The following is a 23,436-nucleotide window of genomic DNA, read 5'->3' as shown; positions in this document are numbered from 1 at the left end:
GTGATCATAACACTCAAATAAGCAACCAGATGTTAGACGCCTGAGTGAAGAGTAGATGACCGCATAAGTAAGGAGTAGCACAAGAGAGTAGGGGGCCCTGCTAGTGAGAACTTACATTCTAAAGGGGTGGGGCAGACAAACAGGTGTGACACAGATGGGGTAGATGGAGAGGAAGGAGCAAGTAGCAGCAGGTTCGGATGAGAGCTGGAAGGTTTTGATTAAATCGAGGATCTTGAGAGCCCGTTTGAAGATTTGTAGAGAGTCTGATGGGGAGAGGGAGAGAGTTCCAGAGGTAGGGAGCAGCATGGGCAAAATCTTGGAGGCGGGAGTAAGTAATCAGTTGGCAGGAGAGGCGACGTGCATTTGTTGAGCGAAGAAGGCGGACGGGAGAGTGAAGGGAGATGAGATCAGAGCTGTTAATTCACTTTGTAAGTGAATGTAAGAACCTTGAATTGGGCACTGAGGGGGAAAGTGAGCCAGTGTTGGGCTTGTAGGAGAGGGGAGGCAGATGTAGAACATTTGGCGAGGAAGATTAGCCAAGCAGCTGCATTGAGGACATATTGGATTGCCTATTTGTGGTACTCACGGTGAGGGTGTGCAAATTTTCTATAAAATGCGACTTGGGAGAACTACATAAAGTGAGGAAACTATAATAGCCCCCAAAAGGAGACAACGTCATTGGCAGAATCGAATAGAAGGCTGTTCGTGGGCATAAGGAAAGTACTGGAGGTTTTAAACTGTGTCAATTCGATGCTTTGTGCATTCTTCTTTTTTTATTTTAATGAAAAATAAATGATGAAAAGCAAACTTCTTGTTTAATATCAAATTAAACGAAAGATGCAAAAAAAAAAACCTAGAAAAAAAAAGGTGATTTTTGTAGTAATTTGAGACCACTTTAATTTTATTTTTTAAATGCTAAATAATTGTTTTCCATTTTAAAAATACTTTAATTAAATTTGGGGTGACTAAACTAACGAAAACGTTGATCTTGTGATAATTTTAGGCCATTTTTTTAACACCCAAAAATGACATTTAATAATTGGGCCAATTAAGCTAACTGAAAACTTCTAAATGCCTAAATAGTCATTAAGGAGTGTCCAGGGGTTATGAACTGTAGCCCTGATTCAGAGCCAGACGCTCTTTCAGAGTGATGGTCGCGACCATCGGGCTTGCGATGAGACCCTTGTGGTAGGGTCTCGTTCCCGCAAACCCCAGTGGGCTTCCTGCTCTAATAGAGCAGGAAGCTCAACTACTGACATCACGAGTGATGTCAGTAGGGCCGCCCTCAAACGGCAGGCGGGAACGCCTCCGTTCGGCCAGCCACCTCCCCTCCCTTGGCCAGCCACCTCCCCTCCCCGCCTACAAAACGGGGCGAGCTGTCGATCAACATCGACAGCCACCCCGTTTTGTTGCGAGCCCCGGAGTGAGTGTTTTCTCCCTCGCTCCGGGGCGTGCGCACTGCCCGGCCATCGACCAGCTTGCAAGCGCATAGCGCTTGCGAATGGGTCTGAATCAGGCCCGGTGTCCCAACATTTTTACCTTTAAAATAAAGATTTTCCCTACCATCTCACACCCTTGGGGGTGTGCACAGAAAAACGCCATTTGCCTCTGAGAAAAAAAGTGAGTTTAGAATTAGATTGTAACTGCAATTCGCAGTACAAGACAACTCTAACCTAATTAGATTGCCCCCTATACCTCTATCACATACATAATTTGCTGGGTTGATAGACATGGAATTTCCTGGATCTTAAGGGGCCCATACTCCAGCGACTGATCGCCGCCATCCTGCGATGCAGAGATGCCGGGTTTTTGGATCGGTGAAATGCAACATGTTTGATTTCACCGATTTGCCGAATACGATCAAAATATGGTTGTAATTAGCAAATCTGTGAAATTTAACATGTATAATTTCACCGATCCTCTGACGGATCACGGAACATCATTGACTGCGGTTGGCATTTCCGACAGGCGGATCGGTGTATCTGATCGCAGGACCGCACAACCTGTCGGCAAGTGTATGGGGGCCTTTAGTCTGTAATACTCCTTTCAGACTTATGCTGCCACTTCACCCACACCTGCATAATCTACACTCACACACAAGGCCGTCCTTCTGGTAATTATTGAAATATATCACAAATTCCTACATACAAATTGCCCATAAACACCACAAAACACTACCAACTATCCACAGATCTTAGCTGCCTAAACAGTTGCTGATTCAATATTACAGTGTAAGAAGTATAGGATTACATATAAAATAGCGATATCATTTCATTTCAAATTAACATATTATAACTATTTACATTTTCAACTCCCTAAAGTCTTGTATAAATTGCTGAATTAAAGTATTTTTTTTGGTGTATTTGTTGTAGGATGACTTTGCACAAAATCGAGAATTTATAACATTGGTTGTTTATAAGAATGATGGCAAAAAGGTTTATTACCCAGGTAAGTTTGTCTTCTAATTATAATTGGTAAGGGAATTAGTGTATTGTGCTATAGAATGGGAATTTATGCTTTATGATATTAATTATGCACTTAGGTTTAGTGGACATGGGCTTATACCCCTTTCACACTGCCAGCAATAGCCCGCGTTATTGCACGTGAACGAGTAGCAACCCGGGTTACTGTGCAGTGTGAAAAGGCCAGGTAGGGTCGATGTGACCCAGGTCCCGTTCACAGCATAGGAAGAGACGTCGCTTGGAGATGATATCATCTCCATGCGCCAGCTCAGCACGTTATGGCGGTGACGTCATCGACTGGGCATTAGTGCTGGATCGGGTCGCCAGTCCAGTCTGAAAGGGGTCTCAGCCAGGTCACCCCCAGGATGGACCTGTGAACAAAATCCCAGGTGCGACCCAGCATAGTGATGTGAAAGGGGTATTACTGTACTAAATAAACATGGCTTTTATTGCAGTCTGTAAGTACCATTCTGTGGGCGGTAAATCACAGGCCCATTCAGAATGCAGCAGCAGCAGGAATCAAACCTGCCCAGTGTGTATGATCATAGATACCTGACCCCTTCTCGCTTCTGCTGCTTTTGTACATTTCTAGCTCGCTGTGTTATCAGGTAAATGACAGCTGTGAAATGAGAGAGGGTTTTTGATGCTTTTTAAACATGTTGTCAATTATTAGCTTTAGAGCTGTAGAAATTACACAATGATTGCAGAGTTTTCATGGCTGCATAGTCTATAATTAAGGTTTCTTGTGGAATTAAGCCATATTTATGTACGCAATACTCTATATTCCAGGCAAGCTCTTTACACAAATCTTTCAGTTACTGGTTGTCCAATAATGTGTTTGCTATCTGACAGAATAAAATGACGTGTGTAATGTGCAAGGCTGTATTCAGATATATGCATGTGAAATATGCTAAATAAAAAAAATACTAATTTATTAAATTTATTTTTCAACTGGATGGAAGGAAAATGCTTGTTAACACATGAAAAGAAGAATGTGCTGCATTCAAAAGATTTCAATGCTGTATTAAGGTTTTTAGATTGCAACGCTCTAACTTCTAGATAGCATTTATCCCTGGTGCCAGAAGGTAGTGGAGAAGGGAGTGTAGTGCTGGTGCTGTTCCTGTTATTCTGCTAATGTTGTAAAGCAGAGGTGTGTGATGTGTGGTTGTGGACCCAGTTGGAGTCTCAGAATTTGTATATTTTGGGTACCAGCAAAAAAAAAAGCCCACAAAATGACACTGATCACCAGGGGTCTAATTAAACCAGTGGTTCCCAAACTTTTATTTTAACCGCGGCGCCCTAGAATATCAGAATTGTTTTCACAGCACCCCTAAGCCAAAAGTAATTCAGAAATTTTTTTTTTTTTTTAAATTAAATTAAGTGAATTGTGCTTACCTGTCATCCTTAGGTTCAGTTATGTGGTGTTGGACAAGTTTGCGTTTCTGTTTGACTGCATATTTACATTACATTGACTAAAAATAATTTAATTTGGTGCTGGACCAGCAACCATAGGCACCCCTGCAAGTGTCCCAAGGCACCCCAGGGTGCCACAGCGCAGAGTTTGGGAACCACTGAATTAAACCATTATATACATTTCTAATGTGCATCTTTTGCATTACATAAGGCAGAGGTTCCCAAACTCCACTATTACAGTCCAGGTTTAAAGCTATCCATGCTTGAGTCCAGATGGTACATCAAATTGACAAAGGTACTAAATAAGCCACCTATGCTTAAGCATGGATATCCTTAAAAAGTGGATTGTAATGGTGGAGCTTGGGAACCTGTGACAAAGTATTAAAATGCTGTTATGAACCATCCCTTAGTGCAGTGATAGGCACACTGCACAAAATAGCCAAGGCACACTATCCGGCGATGTGACGTGTGTGACTAATGGAAAAAACACACACATTGACTCCCACATAAACAAAACACACTACATTGGCCTCCACAGGAGTAAAACTCAATACTTTGGCCTCCTCATGAATAAAACAAACTACAGTACAAGTGCACTGACCTTACTGGCGCGGCACACTAGTGTGCCATGGCACAGTGGTTGAAAAACGCTGCCTTAGTGGATAGGTTCTTAAACTCCGCCATTACAGTCCAGGTTTTAAGGATATCCATGCTTGAGCACAGGTGGCTTATTTAGCACCTCGGTGAATTTGATTTAACCATCTGGACTCAAGCATGGATATCCTTAATACCTGGACTGTAATGGAGGAGTTTGGGAAACTCTATCTTAGAGAACTTCGGTTACAAATATTAAAGTAAATGTTGAACACATGTAAAACACACACAAAACATGCATCTGTGATGTTACACTTATATGTACAAATATTAACCACACATTTTAATCTAACACACCTCATATTTAGAACAAGCCCTAGATCTAATCATAGTTTGGTATATAAGCCATTGATTATATTGGGACAAGGGCAGAATTCTGGATGAGCCAACTGGTCTTTATTTCATATCAGGATACAATGAGTTAAAGCTGATGCACAGTGGAAGGTTTCTAGTTATGGTGTCACAGACATGATTAATAATATAACTGCACTCTACATGAATAGTTTAAAACAAGTAAAACTACCTAATACTGTAGATGTCAATTATAAACATGTTATCAGATATTAATCAGTTTATGCTGTTGGCTGAATATTTACTGTGTTATTGTTATAGCTGACCCTGCTCCTTATATTGATGGAATCCGGATCAATAGCCCCCACTACCTGACAAAGATTTCTCTGACCTCACCTGGAACCCACACCTTTACTTTAGTGGTATCTCAGTACGAGAAGCAAAACACCATCCACTACACACTCAGGGTAAGTGACAGCACACCAGATAGAATGGGTTTATATGCTATAAAAACACCTTATTATAATTATCCTTTATATGCCGCCACAAAGGTTCTGCAGCACCTTACAAAGTACATAATAAACGTTTTTCTTGTGTGCTCATTTGTTTTACAGTACAACATTTTACAGAACAATTACAGGGTTTATAACCATTGCTGCATAACACTTAAATAAGCAGCAGGGTGTCAGCAACCAAGTGTTAGGTGCTATTGTGGGGAGTTAGGAGTAAAAGATAGTATAAGTAATGCTGGGCATACACTATACAATTATCTGTCATATCTGTCCAATCTGGTTGGTTGGAATGAAAGTCTCAGTGGCAAACGCAGGATTTTTAGAGGGGGGTTTCCAAATGCTTGATTTTAGAGCGAGTGTGGCCAGTCCATGAAGAGGGTGGAATTAGTACTTATCCAGCTTTAATATGTTACATACAAAGTATATTGTGTTGCATAATTCCAGCATATACAGGACCAGCGATCACAGTAAGCCATTAGATACAGCAGAAGGTCCATCCTGTCTGAGCAGAATGTTTTTCTTCAGACGTGGGCATCATTCCAGAGCATTAGAGCAGGTCCGGGAGTCTGGGGGAGCAGCAGAAGAACTTAGTACTGCCCTGGACATATACTGTATGTACATATTGGTCTCCTTATGTACTGGATAGTGTATAATTATACAGTATTAATAATTTACCCTATTGATGGTCTATAGCAGTGCACCCCTAACAGTGCATATTTTCATCATGTCCTAGTTGGTGCACAGGTGTATTTATTACTTGCTGACACATTTTAAAAGATCCACAGGTGGTGCTAATTATTTCATTTGTGATACTGAGAATAACATGCAGCGCTAGTAACATTCTCTTATATTACTATTTCTACTTCAGGGTCCAAAGGGTATCCACAGGATACCTTGGGGTATAGGTGATGACGTCAGTCTTCAGGCACCACAGAGTTAAAGTTTTCAGCCTCCCAGGATGCATCTGGGTCCCTCTCCTATACCCCGCCCCCGGGCCAAGGCATCTCAGTTTCGTCGGTGCCTGGCCGGAGTCGGAGGCACTGTGCAGAGGGGGGCTATGAAGAGCCCCTGAAGTTTCTTTTAAAGGCAGCGGTGGCTGCACATCTGGGAGTACAGCATGGACAGTCAGTACTGACGTCCATGCCGTCTCCCCTACACCCCGCCGGTACCAGAACGCCGGTACTGATCCGGGGATGCTGGTAGACATCTGGGGTCACGGCTAGCGGTGTCCCCAGATGTTTTGGACCATGGCCGGATCCAAGGGGATGCAGGTAAGCAGCGGGGTCCCGCGGTGGGTCCCCGCTGGTCACATGGTCCTGAGTCCCCAGGCAGGGGGCTCCCTGGGGACTGGCTGCAGCGTGGAGCCAGGCGACCAACCTGCGCTTCCACTACCCCCTGGGACAGCGGGCCGCTGCTGAGCGGCATGCGCTGCGGCGTCCCAGGGGTTAAATGCATGCCAGGGGAGCGCGCTTTCCCTGTCTCACAGCCGGCGCCTCCCCTGCTGCACACAGCCTCTCTGCTCTGCCTGATTGGCCACAGTGTGTCAGCTGTCCTCCCCAGGCCGGCCTCCTTCATCTTCTGCTCCTCGGTGGCCATCTTTAAAGCATGGTGAACACTGCTGGAAGCCTGTGAGCGGTGGCATTGCGGTCTGGGTCCCCCAGCATACCTCTCCTCTGTTTGTCACAGGTCAGTGTATGCAGCGCTGAGTCCTACCAGCCTGAGGGTCTGAGTAATTGAGAATCAGCGCTAATAGTGCAGGGATTTGTTTCTTCTGCATTGTATGTGACTGAACTGCTAGCCTGCTGTCTGTACTTTCACTTTCTACTGTCAGCTTTATTACTGTCCCTGATCTTGCTCTGCTCAAAGCCCTTGCGGTGCGCGGTGTGCAGGGTGTTATTCACACTATACCAATACGTATAGGTGTGAGTGTCACATACTTACCATCATGTCTGAGACTGATTTTCCTCTCCAGCTCATGTGTACTAAATGTAAGGTACCAATAGCGGAGGGGGAGGGTAACGCGGAGGGGTTATGCCCCCAGTGCTTGGCACTGTCACGGCCGATTATGGTCACGGTACAGGAACCTCCCTGGGCTTGTTTCGCTAAGGCGCTTACAACCCTTGTGGGCCAGCTAGCTCCGCCACTTGCGTTTACCCAGACGGGTTTGTCCCAGCAGTCAGTGGTGTCGTCACCCATGCGGGAGTTCCCGAGACAATTGATGGTACCCCACAGTCTCCCTGTCCCTTCCCAGGTTTCTCCGGAGCCTGCGTGGGTTAATACTCTTAACTACATCGGTTCAGCAATTGTCCGATGTTTTACAGGGGGAGTCTGTGTTGCGGCCTCATAACGGCCGGTGGCGTCTTTATCTGCTCCTTATGGGGATGACGATGAGACGTCAGATCATGGGGAGATTCTGGATCTATCTGACCAAGAACCTCTCCGTACCAAAGAGCCGGACGCTAAGTCCAAGGTGTATATCCCTGGTCTTATTCGAGCGGTCCGCTCGGCTTTAGTTATTGAGGATATTGATCCTTTGGTGGCCACATTCATATATGCCTTTTTAAGGATATTAAGGGTGAGGCTACGGTTTTCCCTCTTTCTGATCAATTAGTGGATCATTTAGAGGAGGCGTGGAAAAATCCAGGTAAACAGTTTCAGCCCCAGAGACGCTTAGCCGTGGCTTATACGTTTGCGGTCAATTATTTTTCTAAGCGGGAATCCCCTACGCAAGTGGATTCACATGTCACACGCCTAGTCAAAAGTGCCACGTTGCCTATACCTTCGATGTCATCCTTGAAGGATGTCACTGACCGCAAGGTGGAGATCTGCCTCAAATCCGTTTATTCCCTTGCAGGGAAGCATCCAGACCGGCTCTGGCCGTGTGTTGGGTAGCCAGAGCTATGGAGCGCTGGGCGGATAATTTGGAGGCGTCTTTGGACTCTGACTGTTCGGCTGAACAGACCGAGTTGGTGGGCAATCTCCGAGACTCGGCCACTTACATTAATGAAGCGGCCTTAGATATTTGTATGCTCACCTCTAGGATCTCCTCTGCAGCTGTGGCTGCTCGTCGCACCTTATGGTTGCGTTCTTGGAAAGGGATTCCAAAAAGGGATTAGAAGGTCTGGACAGGTACTATTTGGTCCAGATCTGGACAAAATTGTAGTTACGTTGGCAGCAGCAAAATCTGCATGTCTTCTGTCTGCTACGATTCCTTCTAGTGCTGGTGGGTTGTCCTTTTGGCCCACAGGGCCCAAGGTAGGCCTAAAGTACAGTCCTTTCCACGGCAGGCTGGGGCCAAGAAATTGTCCAAGCCCAAGAAACAGGTCTGGAGTACCAGACGTCCGGCTCCTAGGTCAGATAACAAACTTGCGGCCTGACGGTCCAGGCCTCCTTTTGGGGGACCCCAAAGTGGGGGGCGTCTGCTTCAGTTCGCCCGGTGCTGGTCGCAGTGCATGTTCCAATTTCCCAGAGGGGCCTGGGTTTCTATTCCATTCTATTTTTGGTGCAGAAACCCAATGGGTCTTACCATTCAATACTAAACCTAAAGGCCCTCAGCAAGTCCTTGAGGGTGCCTCTGTTTCGGATGGAGACCCTGCGGTCCATTATTCTGGCACTGGAACCTGGGGACTACATGGTGTCATTGGACATCCAGGACGCTTACCTGCATGTCCCTATTCTTTTGCGCCATCAGCAGTTCCTCAAATTGGCAATCTGCAACGAACATTTCCAGTTCCGGGCACTGCCTTTTGGCCTGGTGACTGCTCCACGGGTATTCACCAAGGTCATGGCGGCTCTCCTGCGGACGCAGGGAGTCCGACTGTTGCCTTATCTGGACGACCTCCTGTTGATAGCGGGGTCTCCAGAGCTTCTTTTACACCATCTGGATCTGACGATTGCAGTACTGCAACATCACGGCTGGTTGACAAACTGGCAGAGGTCCACTCTCACCCCGTCTCAGAGGATCCTGCACCTCGGGGCCTTATTGGATCCAGGCAGCAGTGGATCTTTGTGACGGAGGAAAAGATCCTTGCTTTGTAGTTTAGGGTGCGCAGTTGTCTGCAGTGTCGTCGAGTGTCGATACACTTGGCAAAGAGGTTATTGGGCTCAATGGTGTCGGTATTCGACATGGTGGAGTACGCCCAATGTCACTCCAAACCTCTGCTACTATTGATCCGGTCCAGATGGAATGGATTGTCTCAGTGTCTCAAGTCCCAGACGATGGGGCTCACTCCGGATGTTCGCCTGTCTCTAACCTGGTGTTTGCAGACGACCCACCTCAACAAGGGTCGCCCGTTCTAGGTGGCGAACTGGGTCATGTTAACAACGGACGCCAGTCTCCGGTGCTGGGGAGCTGTCACGGGTCCACACTTGTTTCAGGGCAGGTGGACTCGGGCGGTAGCGGAGCTTCCAATAAACATTTTGGAGCTCCATGCGGTGTCAAGAGCTCTCCAGCGGGCACAGCCGGTTCTCCAGGGTCACCCTGTGCAGGTCCCGTCGGACAACGCCACCACGGTGGCCTATTTAAACCAGCAAGGAGGAACCGGGAGAGTGGTCTTTATACCAGGACGTCTTTCGGAGTCTGGTGGACAAGTGGGGTCTTCCAGAGATAGACCTCATGGCGTCCCGGCACAACAACAAGTTGCCGGTGTACGGGTCTCGAACATGAGACGAAAAGGCGTCTCTGGTGTATGCCCTGTCCGTCTAGTAGACGTTCCAGTTTGCCTACCTTTTCCCTCCGTTTTCCCTTCTTCCGCAGGTATTACGGAAATTCAAATCAAGAAGGAGGTACGCTACTGTTGATAGCTTCCGAGTGGCCCAGACGGCACTGGTTCTCCGACCTCTAGAGTCTGTCAGTAGACGTTCCTCTGAGGTTACCATTATGACCGAATCTGCTGTCATAGGGTCCTTGTCTTCACCCGGACCTGACTCGGTGTGGCTGTTGAAACGGTCATGCTAAGGTCCAGAGGGTTTTTCTAGCTCCGTGGTGCAAACCATACTAAGAGCTCGTAAACCTTCCTCGGCAAGAATCTACCATCGTGTGTGGCATACTTTCTTCCGGTGGTGTAGACCTAGAGGGTATTCCCTTAGGGAGTTCCGCCTGTCTAGGGTGTTGGCTTTCCTACAGGCTGGACTGGAGCATGGGCTTCGCCTGGCTTCTCTGAAAGTGCAGGTGTCTGCCCTGTCAGTCTGGTTTCATCGTAGGATTGCTGCGCTCTCTGATGTGCACACCTTTATGCGAGGTGTTCTTCGCATTCAGCCACCTTTTGTTCCACCGGTGGCGCCTTGGAATTGGGCTGTGGTCCTGAGAGTTCTCTAGGGGCCGCCGTTTGAACCACTGGACTCAGTGGACTTTAAATGGCTTACAGCTGAAACCATATTCCTTCTGGCCATTGCCTCGGCCAGACAGATTTCGGATTTAGGGGTTCTCTCTTGTAGACCCCCTTTTCTGATTTTTCATAGGAATAGGGCAGTGCTTCGCACTCGTCCGGGATTCCTTCCCGAAGTGGTATCCAGTTTTCACATCAATGAAGAAATTGTTGTGCCGGCTTTCAATTCACCTGGACTTTCAGTGGATGACGCCACTTGGGATGTTGTGCGGGCACTGAGAATTTATGTTGACCGCACTTCTTCTTTTAGGAAGTCGGACGCCTTGTTTGTCCTCTATGGCTTCCGTAAAATGGGTTGGCCTGCTTCAAAGTAGACTTTGGCAGGCTGGATTCGTATGGCAATTTCAGAAGCTTATCTTCATGAAGGTCTTCCAGTTCCCTCCTTGGTGAGGGCTCATTCCACTAGGTCTGTGGGTCCTTCATTTGCAGCTAGACGTGGTGCCTCTGCAGTTCAGATCTGCAAGGCTGCTACGTAGTCTTCTGTCAATACCTTTGTGAGGTATTACGCTTTTGACATCTTTGCCTCTCAGGATGCTTCCTTCGGGCGGCGGATTCTCCTCTCAGCACAGGAGCGTCCCCACCCTTAAAGGATACTGCTTTGGGACATCCCCAAGGTATCCTGTGGATACCCTATGGACCCTGAAGTAGAAAATATGAGATATGGTAAGAACTTACCCTTGTTATCTCTATTTCTACGAAGTCCATAGGGTTCCACAGGACTCCCGCCCTGTCGCACCTGTACTGCAGATGGGCTTTATTCTGGTCACCGGTTTTTCCGTCTCCCTATGGTGAGAATGTGATTCTTGTGAGTGTCCAGATTTTTTTCTTCTCTCTCTTTCTTCTCCTCCTCCGGCCTATGGCTTGTCACGTAACTGAGATGCCTTGGCCCGGGGGCGGGGTATAGGAGAGGGACCCAGATGCATCCTGGGAGGCTGAAAACTTTAACTCTGTGGTGCCTGAAGACTGACATCATCACCTATACCCCAAGGTATCCTGTGGAACCCTATGGACCCTGAAGTAGAAAATATGAGATATGGTAAGAACTTACCCTTGTTATCTCTATTTCTACGAAGTCCATAGGGTTCCACAGGACTCCCGCCCTGTCGCACCTGTACTGCAGATGGGCTTTATTCTGGTCACCGGTTTTTCCGTCTCCCTATGGTGAGAATGTGATTCTTGTGAGTGTCCAGATTTTTTTCTTCTCTCTCTTTCTTCTCCTCCTCCGGCCTATGGCTTGTCACGTAACTGAGATGCCTTGGCCCGGGGGCGGGGTATAGGAGAGGGACCCAGATGCATCCTGGGAGGCTGAAAACTTTAACTCTGTGGTGCCTGAAGACTGACATCATCACCTATACCCCAAGGTATCCTGTGGAACCCTATGGACTTCGTAGAAATAGAGATAACAAGGGTAAGTTCTTACCATATCTCATATTTTATATTGTGGTCATGGTGTGTGCTGGGGAGGGGGGTTTCCAGGCAGACGGAAACCCCCCCTGCGTTTGCCTATGAGTCTGGTAATGTATGGGAGCAAATGACAATCAGCTATATGATCTTAAAAACTGGAAAACAGACAAAAATGGTTGTTCAGGCAAACTGGCTAAAACACACGAATTTAACCAATTTGAACAATTGTTTTTTGTCAGTTTTCCAGTGTTTAAGACTATATGATCGACTGTTATTTGCTCCCATACATTACCAGGTTTTCATTCCAACCAGCCAGATTGGACAGATATCTGACAGATAATTGTATAGTGTATGCCCAGCATAAGGAAAGAAGAAGCACGTGAGGGATGAGGGCCCTGCTTGTGAAAGCTTACATTCTAAAGGGGAGGGGCAAACAGACAGGGGTGACACATGTGGGGTATATAGTGAGGAAGGATCATGGAACAGTGGGTTAGTAATTAGTCACCATTTGGCTGTATGAACCAGAAAAGGCATCCATTCACCTGTCCAGGAAATCATGGTTATACTAATGGATGTTCAGTCTTACCATCAATTACATTCTCTCTGTAGGAAAGTGATACCCTACTGAATGTAACTTAGTGGTGTTCTATTAATATTACTACATTTGTATTCAAGGTTTAGATATATTGTTGAATTTTGTGTCAGACAGAGAACTATTGTCATTAAGCCAATAAGCAATGTATGCATATAGTTGTAAATGCATTTGACAAAACGTTTTCTTCCCCAAACATAATTGATATTTTCCTATCCTATAGTAAGGCTTGGCAATTCTTATATATATACGCAAGCATGATCTGTCCTCTGGCACTTTGTGGTGTGGATGAGCTGGTGAGCACAAAGAATAGGATGCCCATTGTCATGTGCCATGAAGGGTGGATGGTGCTGCTCTCTAATGTGACATGGGTGGGGTGAGGAATAAATCTGTATGGACACAAATGACATGACTTGGTTATGTATTGTAGGTGTATGCGGCTACCAAGTTTACATTTTCCAAGATTCCGACACCATACACAATAAACAAACGGGTAAGACGATGTCTTTATTAGATTATAGAGTGCTATAGTTTCCTTTCCTGCGTTCTACCAGGAAATGTGTCTTCTTCCAGATTAATGGGCAGTGGAAAGGTCAGAGTGCTGGAGGCTGTGGCAACTTCAGAGATACCCACAAAAATAACCCCATCTACCAGTTTCATATGGAGAAAGCTGGACCATTGCTGGTCGAGCTGAGAGGACCAAGGTGTGTAATGCTGTCCTTGAGATTATTAGTACATTACTAGAATGTTGGACCAGTCGTTAGATGTGTGCTCTGCATTACAGGTATTTTCTCTCGACCCCACTCTGTAGCACCCGGCCCCGTTTGTTTCTCTCATCTTCTCTCTCCCCCCTATTGCACTCCCCTCAGTCTCTTTTTCTTACACAAGCACAAGGATTCACAGGTGCAATCATGAAGAGCTTAGGGTCTATGTACTAAGCATTGGAAAGAGAGATAAAGTACCAACCAAACAACTCCGGTCACTTTTACAGGCTGTGTTTGAAAAATGTGAGGAGCCGATTGGTTGGTACTTTATCTCCATCCACTTTTTTTCTCTCCACGACCCCTTAGGTGGGTTATGTGACTTTGCAGGTTTTACATGGCTGCACTCTCAACTGACAAGCCCTTGGTGACTGCTTCCACATTTACATACCTCCGGCTTATATGCTAAAGTACTTTTTGTTTTAGCCATTTAAAACTAAATATTGTTTAGTAACGGTAAAAATTGTAGTAGTACATAGGGAAAATTTTCCTGCAGTTTAAAATAGAAAGTATAGTATTGGCAGGCTAAACCATAATCTTGTACAATTTTGGAGCATATTATATCCGATATCTCCATCAATGTATAAATCTGTTTTTAAAGACACAACCCTTATTTACCATGCAGGCAATACAGTGTGGGGTTTGAGGTTATTACAGTGTCCACATCTGGAGATCCTGGACCATCAGGCTTCCAGAAGAAAAGCAGTGGAGATTACAGGTATCATTCTTCTCATTTCATCTAATTATTCATACACTTTACATTTAAAATGCATGTGCTACAATTTGTCTTTAAGTGGAGCTACACCTTGCACATGTTATTTGAAATATTGAAATAGTTCATTCTAAGGGGGGGTGGGGGGACACGCGAGTCCCAATATTACAGCGCAGGGAAAAGGCCATTTAATTTAATAGCTTTTCCCTGCACAGCGGGGATTTTGGACGGCAATTAGTTGCAGGGACAACCCTGCGGCTCATTGAATCTGCCCCGATGTGTTTACATAAGGGTTTTATTATCTCAATTTTTATAAAATAATTAGCAAAATATGCACACTCATAGAAATATCTTTTCTCAAAGAGGAGATCAAAATGTCTGGCCCCAGTCATTGAAAACTGAGGTCACGGTCTGTCATTCTTACCTGGAGTTTTAAAATTACCGTATATACTCGAGTATAAGTCGACCCGAATATAAGCCGAGGTACCTAATTTTACCACAAAAAACTGGGAAAACTTATTGACTTGAGTATAAGCCTAGGGTGGGAAATGCAGCAGCTACTGGTAGTAATCCCCCCTCTGGTACTGTCCCCAGTAGTAATCCCCCCCTGGTAGTGCCCCCAGTAGTAATCCCCCCCTGGTAGTGCCCCCAGTAGTAATATCCCCCCCTGGTAGTGCCCCCAGTAGTAATATCCCCCCCTGGTAGTGCCCCCAGTAGCAATATCCCCCCCTGGTAGTGCCCCCAGTAGCAATATCCCCCCCCTGGTAGTGCCCCCAGTATTAACCCCCTTCGTGGTAGTGCCCCCAGTAGCAACATCCCCCCCTGGTAGTTCCCCCATTATTAATCCCCCCCCCTCTGGTAGTTCCCCCAGTAGCGATATCCCCCCTGGTAGTACCCCCCGGTAGTAGCCCCCCCAGTAGAAAGAGATGTAAAAAAAAAAAAAACACTTACCTGTAACCCCGCTCCTGGTCCCGACGCTGCTACAGGCTCCTCCGCCGCTTTGCATAATGGGAGAGACGTCGTCATGACGACGTCTCTCCCATTACCCACTGCGGGAGCCGGAAGATGGCTCCCGCAGTGGGAGCAGCAGTAGCCGCTGAGAGTCTGACAGACTCTCAGCGGCTGCTGATTACACCAAACACATGGCTGCCGGCTCCGGCGGCTGTGTGTTTAGCAGTGTGTAGTGCTGACCGAACTCCATCTGGTCAGCGCTACACACGCGGTGCAGGCTGTGTCACAGTGACACAGTCTGCACCGCGGCCCGCATGGTACACTACTCAGCAGCGTACCATGCGGGCATGACTCGAGTATAAGCCGAGGGGGTGCTTTTTCAGCACAAAAAATGTGCTGAAAAACTCGGCTTATACTCGAGTATATACGGTAGTATTTTTATTTAATATTCTATTCCACAAGAATAAATGCAGAAAATAGCCAAGGCCCTGTCACTGACTGCTCTTTTTATTTTCCCCTGCACAGATGTGGATTCTGCTATATGGAAGCAGACAATATACCTGCAGGAATTTATAACATTGTCCCCACTACATTTTTGGCGGCTCAGGAGGGCCCCTTCTTTTTGGACTTCAATAGCGTAATACAGATCAAAGTTTCACAGCTGCAGTGATCAGGAAATGGAAGGGAACACTTCTCAGGACACATCTCTGCTGTACAATTCCGGCTTCTAGGAGGATCCTGTCAGGCACAGAGTTTACATGGTGCATGCAGGGAGCGGAAATAAGGATACGTCTTGCAATACTCTTCTAGATTATCATCCATTGCTTACAGACCCTACTCCATGAAGAAAGACTTCTTTTAGAGACGGGAAAGGGTACTGCTAGTAAACTGCATTTTAATGTGTACTTGAATATTTTATTGGAGAATTTCAAAGAATAGTGCAATAAAATATTTTTTTCACCACAAAGCTGTGTTGTTTTTTGATAAGAGATTTTATTCGAAACGAGTGCCACAGCTGTTAGGAAATGCCAATAATACCTGGGCTTGATGTATGTTGCCATTTTTATGACTCCTTCAGCACACCAATAGCAAATTGCTTAAGGATAAAATATGAACAGACTTCACATGTTTTCATAATTATCAGATCCTATGGAATGGGGTACCTATATTGAAGGTGTACTCCTAAAAAGAAAAATATATCTTTGAATATACAGGCACTATTAAGCTGGGTACACACCAGATGATATGTCCGCACGACATATCGGGTACATAGTCTAGTGTGTACCTATGATATGTATGCTGCCGCAGGTCATTAGCTACATCCCCGTCATCCCTACTGCAGGGCCGATGCGGAATGCAGCATGGCGCATCCCTCCCCCAATCTGACCAGGCATGGGCAAGTGTGTATGCACTTGCTGCATGCCAGGTCCTGTCAGGCTGGGTACACAGCTTTAGAAACACTCTGCTTGAGACTTTGGGGTCTTATTTACTAAGCCTTGGATGGATATAAAGTGAACAGAGAGAAAGTCCCAACCAATCAGCTCCTAACTGCCATGTCACAGGCTGTGTTTGAAAAATGACAGTTAGGACTATATCTCCATCCAAAGCTTAGTAAACAGACCCCTTTATCTAACCAATGATAAAAGATCAGAATGGGCCTGCAGTTACAAAATAGTTTTTTTTTCTTTCAATAAAAATATATAATAGACACAAAAGTCAGGAAGGGACTTACCTCCTACAATAAAAAGTTTTCAGAATGTCCAACAATCCACATTCCCGCAACACAGTCTGCAACTCAAAGATCCTATGGATAGGAAGAATGAAGCTGTACTTAAATCTTTATTCACTTTGGGGGTCATTCAGACCCACTCGCAAGCGGCAGTACGCTCGCAAGTGGGTCGATGTTCCCCACTGCGCATGCGCACGACGGAGGGAGCTCCGTCGTGCGCATGCGCGAGACCCGGACTGCGACAGCCAAGCTGTCGCTCCGGGTCTCGCACCAAAGGGGGCGTGCTGTCGATGTTGATTGACAGCACGCCCCCTTTGGTGGGCGTGCCGGGGGCGTGCCTGCCAGACAGAGGCGTTCGCATGGGAACGCCTACCGTCTGAAGCCGGCCCCACTGACATCACTAGTGATGTCAGTGGGAGTGATTTTGGCTCTGATAGAGCCAAAATCACTCCAGGGCTTGTGGCAAGGAGACCCTACCGCAGGGTCTCCGTCGCAAGTCCGATGGTCGCGATGGTCAAGACCATCGCGACCATCTTTTTGGACGCTCGTATATGCTGTGGGTGGTGACCCACAGCTATACGAGCGTCCAGGAGGACGCTCCATTTTAATGGAGGAGGGCCCTGATTCAGAGCGAGCGCTCTGGTCAGAGCGTCCGGCTCTGAATCAGGCCCTTTGTCAGGTGTCTCGCTGCGCCCAATTCTGGCCAGCGCCTGGGTGATAAATCCTAACAATCCCTGGATGAACCAAATGATTACTGGTTTTCAATCAGGGGATGTTTCTGAAGCTAGCTCTTTAGCTGATCACATTTTGGAAGCTCTAACCTATATAGGTGATGGTTTAATAGATACTATTCAGGTAGTGTCTCATATTCCGGCTTTGGCCATTTCCGCCAGGCGTTCACTATGGCTTAAAACATGGAAGGCAGACAGAATCGGAGCATATTAAAAATGAGTATGGATAATGTATAGGCGCTCACATAAACATAAAACTCTTATCTTATGCAGATAAATAAGATATCTAATCGTTTAATGGTTACGCGATTAGATATCTGTTATTTATCTGCATAAGAGTTTTAGGTTTACAGTATGTGAGCGCCTATACATTGTCCATACTAATTTGTAACATATATTATTTCAGCTTGTTCTGGGTGATAGAGCGCACCAAGAAAAAAGGCAATTAAACAAAATCCAGGTTTCTATCTAGGTGCAACTTTTTCTTTATTGTTATAGATTCCAAGCATGCTTTAGAGGAGTTGCCTTTTGAAGGAGGTTCTTTGTTTGGTCCAGAATTAACTCAAATTATTTCTCAGATCACAGAAGAAAAGTCCTTACCTTTCTGTAACTACACCAAAAACAAAATCCCCTAGCTTTCGTTCCTTTCAGACTCAAGGCAGGGGAAGCTTTCAGGCCTTCCGGTGAGTGTCTAGGGGTCCCCGGAGAGAGACCTTCAGGGGACGTGCTGTCCCCAGCACCAGTTGCCCTGCTGCTAAACCAGAAGTTCAATCCACATAACTGTCACGGGACTGGGACCCGTCCTCTGGTGGGAGGCCGCTTACTCAAATTCTGGAAAACTTGGATTCAATCCAATCTGGATTTTTGGGTAAATCAACTAGTAACCAGGGGTTACATTTTGGATTTGGAGGGTCCTGTTCCAAAAAGATTCTTTTCACGCCTCTCCCTGTGGATGGTTACAGAAATGCGGCTCTCATAGTGTCAATTGATGTGCTTTTTGATTCTGGAATAATTGTTCTGGTACTACAGCAAGGCCTGGGGTTGTACTCCAGTCTTTTCTTGGTAGACAAACCAGACTGCTCGTTTTGTCCCATTCTCAACCTCAAGGGGTTAAATTCAAGATGGAGTCAATAAGGTCAGTCATTTGTTCCATGGAGGAAGGGGAGTTTCTGTCCTCCATAGATATCAAGGATGCAGACCTCCATATTCCTATATGGAGGGGTCATCGACATCATCTGCAGTGGGACATCGGCATTTTCAATTTCAGGCTCTGCCATTCGGCTTGGCCACTGCTCCCACAGTCTTTACAAAGGTTATGGCACACATGATCTCCCTGGGGGGATGAAAGTGGTTTATGTGGACAATTTGTTGCTATGGGCATCCTCAATAGCCCTATTGCAACATCATCTTCAGATTACCATAGGCAATTCCAGCAATTCGGCTGGATCATCAATTTTCCCAAATCAAATTTAATTCCATCTCAGAGGATGGTATTTTTACACCCAGTGTCACAGAGTGTTTCTTCTGCAGGCAAAGATTCAACATCTTCAATCCAGAATAAGGACCATTTTACAGAGTCAGTTCTCAGGGCTATGCAGACACTGGGAAAAATGGTGGCTTAATTCGAAGCTGTTCCTTTTGCCAGATTTCATGCCCGTCCACTACAAAACCAATTGCTTCATTGATGGGTGAAGCCAGACCCTCTATTAAACAGGCAGATGTTCAGATTATATAGGAAGTGGACCTCAGACTGCACACCTTGAACATATATATATAATTGGAAGTGCTACCTGTGGAGACAATTGATATATACACAAAAAAAAGAAGTACAGGTGCTCAACTCCAAATTAACTGACTATATATAAATAAATACATTTTTGCAATGAATAGAGGTTTTTGGCATAATCTTGGCCAAGGTTATGGGCCTACCCACCGCATCCGGGTAACCTCTGTCGGGTAGGTCCCTAACATACTAAGATTCAGATCCAGAGCGCAGGACACCCCCAAACTGGCCCAGCCAAGCCGCCCCAGGGCACCACCATAGCAAGAAAAGTGCAGTGTAAAAGATAGTTCAGAGCAGCCAGGCTGCATATAAAGAATGAAAATAAAAAGTGAAATACATATATAATAAACAAACAGTGAAGGGTTAAACAGTGTTATAAAGGAAAAGTGTTATAATGCGGTGCCCTGAAGCAGATTAACTAAAGCAATCCAGGGGGACCCACGCCCCAAAAATGAACCAAAGCTGCACTACAGAGTCTAGATATTTGCAGGACTTACCTATTTTGTGCCTCTGACTGGTGTGCATATTACAATGCCAGACTCCATGCTCTAACCAATGTAATAAGGGTGCTAGCCTGAGTGGAAAGTGTCTCAGGCTTTCCAGGCATGCAAAGCAATGCACTGATTGAGTTTATATAGGAAGTGGACCTCAGACTGCACACCTTGAACATATATATATATATATAATTGGAGGTGCTACCTGTGGAGACCCTTATTACATTGGTTAGAGCATACACAATTAATGAGCGATTGAATGATAACGATATCATTATCATTCAATCGCTCATTTATATCTGCTAGTGGATATGTGGCATAACAGGCTGGGGGGCGGTGGTTCTAGCAGAGCCTTAACTAGATTTTTTGGTGCCATAGAGAGTATTGGCACCCCCATCCCTATTTTTTAAATAGGAACATAAGATAGTGCACTTGAAAAAGGGCCATGGTCTCATGGGGAATAGATAGGGGAGGCCAGGAGATACTGGGATTAAAAGAAGAGGAAGCTACAAGTGAGAATGATAATAAACAGGAAATCTGACAGGCCCGAACAGCGCCCCCTGCCCTGCGCCATGGCACTGGTCGCACCACCCTAGTTATGGCTCTGGGTTCTAGACAGGCACCTACAGGGTCTTTGGTCTGTCCAGGAAGCACCTCTTTCCATCAATATACTGAAATTAACGGCAATACGATATGCATTGGTTCAGGCTCAATGCGATCTAAGGAACTTAACAGTGCGAATCCAATCAGACAATGCCACGGCAGCTGCTTATATAAACAAGCACGGTGGCACACACAACTGGCAATCAATGAGGGAGGTTTCTCACATCCTTCATCGGGCAGAAAATTAGGTTTTAAATTTCGGGGGTGGACAACTGGGAGAGGGACTTAAGTCGCCACAGTGTGCATCCAGGGGAATGGGAATTACACCAGGAGGTGTTTGCAGAAATAGTTTCCATATGGGGATCTCTGGACATAGATCTAATGGCTTCTTGTCTCAACAAAAAGCTTCAAAAGGTATGGACCTCGGTCCCAGGATCCTCAGGCATCTCTGGTTGATGCCATGACAGCACCTTGAGTGTTCCAGCTGGGAATATCTTTCCTCCTCTGGCAATGTTACCAAAGGTAGTTCAGCGGATTTGATCAGTGGCACAGCCGGTCATTCTGGTAGGTTCAGACTGGCCAAGCCATCATTAGTAAACAATTCTTCGGACCATGTTGGCAGACGTTCCGTGTCGTCGGCCCCTGCATCCAATTCTGTTACTTCAGGGTCCATGCCGTCACCCCGATTTGCCTAGTTTGGCTTTGATGGCATGGTTCATGTATCCGATATTTTGAGGGCCATAGGGTTTTTAGAATCTGTGGTGAAAGCCATGATTCAGGCTCACAAACCAGTTACTTCTCAGATTTATCATCGGATATGGAAGATATATATTTCTTGGTGTGAACAACAGAAGTTCAAACCTGAAAGGTTCTGAGTATCTCGTCTCTTGTCTTTCTGCAAGAGGGGTTGGTGATGGGTCAAGGATTGTCCTCTCAAAGGACAAATTTCAGCCCTATCGATCCTGTTTCAAAGGAAATTGGCCTCCATTCAGACCTTCTTGCAGGGGGTTCTGCGCATACAGCCTCCTTATGTCCCATCGCTTCCTCCTTGGGACCTGAATTTAGTTTTGGAGGCACTTCAAAAGGCACAGTTTGAGCCTTTGGAATGTGTAGAATTGGAATATCTTACTTTGAAGGTTGTTAGATTTCCTTTTGGGCATTACCTCGGCCAGAAGAGTGAGTTAGCGTCTTTCTTGAAAATCTCCTCTTCTCATTCTTCAGGAGGATAAGGTACACACTAAACCTTCCTTTCTTCCGAAGGTGGTATCTGCTTTCCACATTAACCAGGATATTGTCCTTCCAGCTTTTCGCCAGGATTCAGTGACTAGTGAAGCTTCTTCCTTAACACTGATGTATGTGGTACGTGCATTACGCATTTACTTAGACCATACTGTGTCTTTGAGACGTATGGATTCCCTGCTGGTGTTGATTGATGCACCAAAAAGAGGCTGTCCAGCCTCGGAAGAATCCATCGCTAGATGGGTCAATTATGCCATTGGGCAGGTTTGTTTGCCCTTGAATGTGACGGTTCCGGCCTCAATTTGGGCTCACTTGACTCGTGCTGTCGAGGCTTCTTGGGCGGTACAGTATGGTGCCTCAGTTGAGCAGCTGTGCAAATCAGCTACCTGGTCATCCGTACACACTTTTACAAAATGTTACCGCTTCCATACATTTTGCGCAAGGTATGCCAGTGTTGGGCAGAAAATTCTTAGAGCGGTCAGTTCCGACACTCCCCCACTTTAATTGGCTTGCTGTGGTATATACCAGAAGTAATGGCATCCCCCAGATGGATAAAAAAGTTAATTTGATTTTTACTCACAGTAAAGTCTCTTCCTTGGAGTCCAAATGCCGGGATCCCTCCCTTGTTTGGTTTCTTACTAGATACTTGTTGGTCCCTGGTTTCTTAGTTCTTCCATGGGTCTTTCTTCGGCTTTCTTAAACATAGACTGAGCTTTTGGTGGAAGGGGAGGGGTTATATGGGGTGGGAGCCAGTTTCAATTATCTAGTGTCTGACACTACGAATAACCCATAAGTAATGGCATCCCCCACATGGACTCCAACGAAGAGATTTTATAGTGCGTAAAAATAATTTTTTTCTTCTTACTACCGCAACAAATATAAACATTACTTCCCTAGTTTCATTAAACATTGATAAGCATGGAGGTTTTAATTAAAACTAAAATATTTAGATTATACAGTACAGGTGGAGTCTCCCATATCCAAATATTCCGAAATACAGAATTTTTTTTTTAGCATTACTGAGATAGTGAAAACTGCCTTTTGATGGTTCAGTGTACACAAACTTTGTTTAAGGCACATAATTATTAAAAAATATTGTTTAAAATTACATTCAGGCCCTGTGTATAAAGTGTATTTGAAACATAAATGAATTTCATTTCTGTACACAATCTTTGTTTGAGCCACAATATTACTGAAACTATAAAATTACCTGCAGGCTGTGTGTATAAGGTGTATATAACACATAAATGCATTCAGTGTTTATATTTGGGTCCCATTCCCAGGATCTCTCATTATGGTATGCATATATTCCAAAATACATAATATTCAGATATCCAAAATACCCCTGGTCCCAAGCATTTAGGATATGGGAAACTCAACCTGTAATATGATTTTAAATAGATAATGCTGTATACTGTTCGATACAGTAAGTTTGAAAAATACACAATTTACATAATGGGTAGATAACCTAATAGTATTGTATTGTAGATGCTTGCATATGGAAGCATCCAGAGCAAAAAGGCATCATACGTGTAACAGGACAATACACAGAATTACTGTATATTACATATACAACACAAGGCATGCCGGCTTAATTCAGTTCTAGAACACTTGGCTATCAGAAAAAAAGGATGCAAAATGTGCCATATGTACATGGGCGTAACTACCATACGTGCAAGTGGTGCAGCTGCTGCTATGGGGCCCAGAGCTGAGGGGGG

General features: G+C 45.5%; 1 protein-coding gene across 1 annotated transcript in view; it reads left to right on the top strand.

The window, feature by feature from the left end:
- The window catches only part of CAPN7 (calpain 7), a 91,567-nt gene extending 75,461 nt beyond the window's left edge, over positions 1–16,106 (top strand). The window contains exons 16-21 of the mRNA XM_088462794.1: positions 2,373–2,448; positions 5,142–5,287; positions 13,146–13,208; positions 13,289–13,419; positions 14,102–14,194; positions 15,665–16,106. Of these exons, the coding sequence (XP_088318920.1) occupies positions 2,373–2,448; positions 5,142–5,287; positions 13,146–13,208; positions 13,289–13,419; positions 14,102–14,194; positions 15,665–15,809 (654 nt within the window). The 3' untranslated portion in view covers positions 15,810–16,106. The remainder of the gene's footprint in view (positions 1–2,372; positions 2,449–5,141; positions 5,288–13,145; positions 13,209–13,288; positions 13,420–14,101; positions 14,195–15,664) is intronic.
- Positions 16,107–23,436: the final 7,330 nt, after the last annotated feature.

Source organism: Taudactylus pleione, unplaced genomic scaffold (genome assembly GCF_031769625.1).
Source record: "Taudactylus pleione unplaced genomic scaffold, aTauple2 ptg000053l, whole genome shotgun sequence".
Lineage (NCBI taxonomy): Eukaryota > Metazoa > Chordata > Amphibia > Anura > Myobatrachidae > Taudactylus > Taudactylus pleione.
Note: the sequence above shows the minus strand (reverse complement) of the source record. Positions and strands in the feature narration are given on the sequence as shown.